Source organism: Fonticula alba, assembly GCF_000388065.1.
Source record: "Fonticula alba strain ATCC 38817 unplaced genomic scaffold supercont2.3, whole genome shotgun sequence".
Taxonomy (NCBI): Eukaryota; order Rotosphaerida; family Fonticulaceae; genus Fonticula; species Fonticula alba.
The window spans coordinates 2,579,516-2,583,618 of NW_009242973.1; the positions used below are offsets into that span (position 1 = coordinate 2,579,516).

Sequence of the window (4,103 nt, forward strand, 5' to 3'; positions counted from 1 at the left end):
CACCGTCACCATCGAGGGGGCCCCGGCGGCCGCGACCAAGAAGCAGACCGCGCGCACCCTGCTGGAGGAGGATGCCGTGGTGACGGCCGCCGACGCCATGCGCGCCTCGCCCGAGGCCGCCGCCGCCACCCTGGCCACCACCATGGAGGCCCGCGCGGAGACGCCCCTGTACATGGAGCTCAGCATGATCGGCGACTCGTATCTGTTCAGCCGGTATGGCAGCGAGGCGGCCGCGCAGCAGCGCCTGGTCGGCGTGGCCAACGGCGCGGCGGTCCTCTATGAGAATGGCGACAAGGTCTTCTGGCGCCCCCTGCGCCTGGTCCTCACCCGGACCGAGGCATTCTCCTCGGACCCCTTCAACTCCTCCAGCGATGCGGACCGCCTGCTGCCGAACTTCTGCAACTGGCGCTACAGCAAGATGAACGGCGATGTCGGGCAGCTGCTGACCGGCCGTGATCTGCAGGTCGACGGGGACTATGGCGTCGTGGGGTATGCCCCTCTGAATGCCATGTGCTCGCCAACCTCCTGCGGCATCAACGAGGACACCGTCGCCTCGCTGGCTTTCACCGCCGAGACCGTGGCCCATGAGATTGGCCATACGCTCGGTGCCAACCATGATGGCGATGGCAACAGCTGCCCCATCACCGGCTATGTCATGGCCTGGGCCAGTGCCCCGGGCAAGCTCAGCCAGGAGTGGAGCACCTGCAGTGCCCGGTCCATTGAGTCCTACGTCAAGTCCCTCGGGGTGCGTGCATGGGGCTGATGCACGCTTGTTCCGGGAGGGGCGAGACCCCGGGGCCGCGGGAGCGGCGGGGGAGGGAGGGGGGGGGGGTTACATGAGACGATTGGGCTTGTCTTTTGGTCTTCCTTTATCGGCGCCTTCCTTGGCGCAATACCGCGCGCGCGCGCGCGCGACCCCCCGCGACTTGGCGCTCTCTAACATACGGGACATCGCTCTTTTTGACCCTTGTGCCGGCCCCCCATCATCTGGTGCTCCGACCTCCGGCTCCCTCGCTCCTCCCTGTGTCATGGTCATCGCTTCTTTTTTTTTTGCCCATTCCGGGGGCGCCCATGGGTTTGGCCATATCCTCTTTTCCCCTCACGGCGCATATGCACACCCAGGCGGACAACTGCATGACGAATGTCGTCAACTACGTGGCCCCGACCAACATCCAGGGCAACTGCCTCGGACGCCCGGTGGCTGATGGCACCTACTGCGAGGCAGATGGGACTTTCCTGTGGGTGCGTCGTCCTTCCTGCCGCTCGGTTTCCGCCTCTCTCGGTGACCTGGGGATGGGCCTATGCCCTGGCAAAGGCTGGTTCGCCGTTCCTGTCGGGAGCTTGGAGACACGAAGGGGGCAGGGGCGCAGGGCCCGACAGGAAGAAGCAAATATGCCGCGCCCCCCGCTCATGCGCCTGAGCGATTGCGGACACCTTTCTAACTCTCTCACGATGTGACGCTGCCACCCGCCAACGCCGTGCCCTTTTGACACTTGACCTCGCACTCGCGCGATCCCCCCCCCCCCCCCCCCATGTGCGACCCTCCGCAAACACGCGCCCCGCCACGCTCACGCGCAGTGCCCTCGCGGTGCGCGCGGCTTCTGCCCGACGAACTTCTCCTGCGTCGCCACCAGCACCTCTTCGGCTGTGTGCCAGAATGCCAACGGCGAGACGGCCGAGCCGATCGTCGGGCCCACCCCCACCAAGCGCCCCAACTCCGCCGCCATGCGCTCGCCCCTCGGCGGGCTGGCCGTGTCGGCAGCCGCTGCCGTGGTGGCCGCGTGTCTTTCCACCATCCTGTAAGGTCCCCTAGAGATGTGCCATTTTTTCGATCCCTCGCGGGAGATCATGAATGAAGGCTCGCGCGCGAGCAACCACCCCCCACACTCCCCCACCCGCGCATACACGGAGCACAGAGATAGGGGGAAAGACCCGACAAGAGATCTATATATAATATACACACCTTCACCTCAATGAGTGAGAAAGACACGCGTCCATGCCCTATGGCTGCGCAACGGCGCGCCCGATGCGGGGGGGGGGGGGGGGAGATATTTCAGAGGGACCGACGTGGACCACATATGCGAGCTGGCACGGTGCGCCGGCCCAAAGCGGAGCCAGCCGCACGCACTCCCTGGCGAAGGACACGGGACCTCCTCCAGCCCAGCAATAACAGACACAAGAAGCGAAGCCAGAGGGTGGCCGGAGGTTTGAAGAAAGAGAAGCGGGGGGGGGGAGGGGGAGCCCCAGCGCTCACACGGTGGAGAAGGCGCCAAAGTCCGTGCTTGAGGGAGTGCAGATGGTGATGGAACAGGAAGAAAGAGACGCATCGGCCGTGAAGATCGGACCGCCAGGCGCAAGTCGAGATATATGGCTCGACATGTTGCGGCGGCTGCACGGCGGCGGTGCCTCGGCCCTCGCTGCCGCCAAGGACTCTGGTACATTGGGCCGCGGGTGATCCTTCTCCTGTTTGGGGGCGATTCGTCAATCATGGCCGCGCCGTGGCAGAGTCCACGCGCCTCGGCCTGGACGTCCATCGCAGGGCAGGGTCATAGACATGGGGCTGCCCACGGGTGCCGGCCGGCGCACACCCTAGGGGGGCATCTCGGCATGTTTGCGTAGAGCTGGGTCCACTCGGGTGGAGGACGACCCCCACACGCCTTGGACTCGGGACGAGATGGGGAGGGAGACAAGACCGGGTGGGCACCCCGCCTTGAAAAGGCCGCCCACGGCATGGGAACATCGCATCCCCAGCAGCATGCCCACCCTCCTGGCTCCCGAAGGGCCGAGGGCGGGGCTGCTTGCTCGCATGAGACGCCGAAGAGGCACACCAAGCCCCCCTGTCGCAGTGGGGGCATCTGGGCAAATTTTGTGCGTGTGTCAGTGTGCAAGCATGCAAGCCTGCCCTTCCCCTTGGTGGAGAAGCACCGACAGCATGGGTACAAAAGCACACAGGAAGGCTGGCAACACTTGACCTGGCGGCTGCCGGGGAATCCTTCGTCGGGGGAGGCGGCCGCGGAGTGGGAGCAAGATCAGGCACCAATGCAACTGTGCCTTGGCTCGGGAGCCCTGCAGAATGACACACCCATCCGCGTGTGGCCGCGTGGCATCCGCGCGCGGCCCCCACATGTCGGGGGCGGCGGCATCGGCCGGACTGTGCGGCGCAGCGAGTCCCTTGGGCTGCCTCTCCGTCGGGATGATACTGAGCCATATTCTTGCGGGGCTCACGGTGGAGAACCAGCCACCGCCAGCATGGTCGTCGGATCTGGTGCGCCCGCTGGGGGCCATGGCGGCGTCCAGAGTGTGGCCCCACGTCCGGATGGCGGAATGTCCGACCAGGCACATGAGATGTGGCGTGCGTTGTCCTCGCGGTCATGTGCACGCGCCTTGCTTTGGGGGCGGTCTTGCTTGCATATCGATGACTGCGGAGGCAGGCCCTCGGCACCACACCGGATAAGGGGCATCGAAGGACGGGGGGGGGGGAGCCGATCCTCAAAGGTGGGCCCATGGGCTCCTGCCCCACAACGGTCATCGGAAACGACGCGCAAAATGCCGCGGCCGACTGAATTCATAAAGCCCACAGTCTCATTAACTGTAAAGCGGGCTAGTGTGCCCTTTCATTCAGTGCCCACCGACGAGTTCATAATGGTATTCTAGTGATCCGGTTCCGGACGGGGATCTCCTCTCGCAGAAGGCTTGTCCATCAGAACACATCTTCGCCAATCAAAATCCCGGTCCAGGGCAGCTCGACTCGATTACAAATCAAAATATCCTGATAACATAGCCCGCTAGCCTTCCCGCGCATTTGCCTCGTCGACGGAGCGGCGCGGGGGGGGGGGGGCGCATCTGAGCTTGACCTTTTCAAGTTGGGCGGGGGGAGGTCGCTGGTCGGGGCCTTTCGCTCCTCGGAACCCGGGCCTCGATCTACACAGCCGGCGGGATGGGGTCGACCGCGCGCGCGCGCGCGCCGGCAACGGTCGGCTGGCCTCGTCCGGTCCACGCGGCGAGGCGGACCCCTCAGACATGCTGGATAGTAACGCCCAGGGGATCATTACGTAAAATGGCCCCGATGGGGATGCAGATCGTTCCCCCCCCTCCCGGAACCA

General features: G+C 65.2%; 1 protein-coding gene across 1 annotated transcript in view; it reads left to right on the forward strand.

Annotated features, from left to right (window-relative positions):
- Positions 1-1,969, forward strand: part of H696_02331 (hypothetical protein) — a gene marked incomplete at its 5' end in the record, with an annotated part of 3,672 nt that extends 1,703 nt beyond the window's left edge. The window contains 3 exons of the mRNA XM_009496228.1: positions 17-745; positions 1,123-1,242; positions 1,579-1,969. Coding sequence (XP_009494503.1) covers positions 17-745; positions 1,123-1,242; positions 1,579-1,803 — 1,074 coding nt within the window. The 3' untranslated portion in view covers positions 1,804-1,969. The remainder of the gene's footprint in view (positions 1-16; positions 746-1,122; positions 1,243-1,578) is intronic.
- Between the last annotated feature and the right edge of the window lie 2,134 nt (positions 1,970-4,103).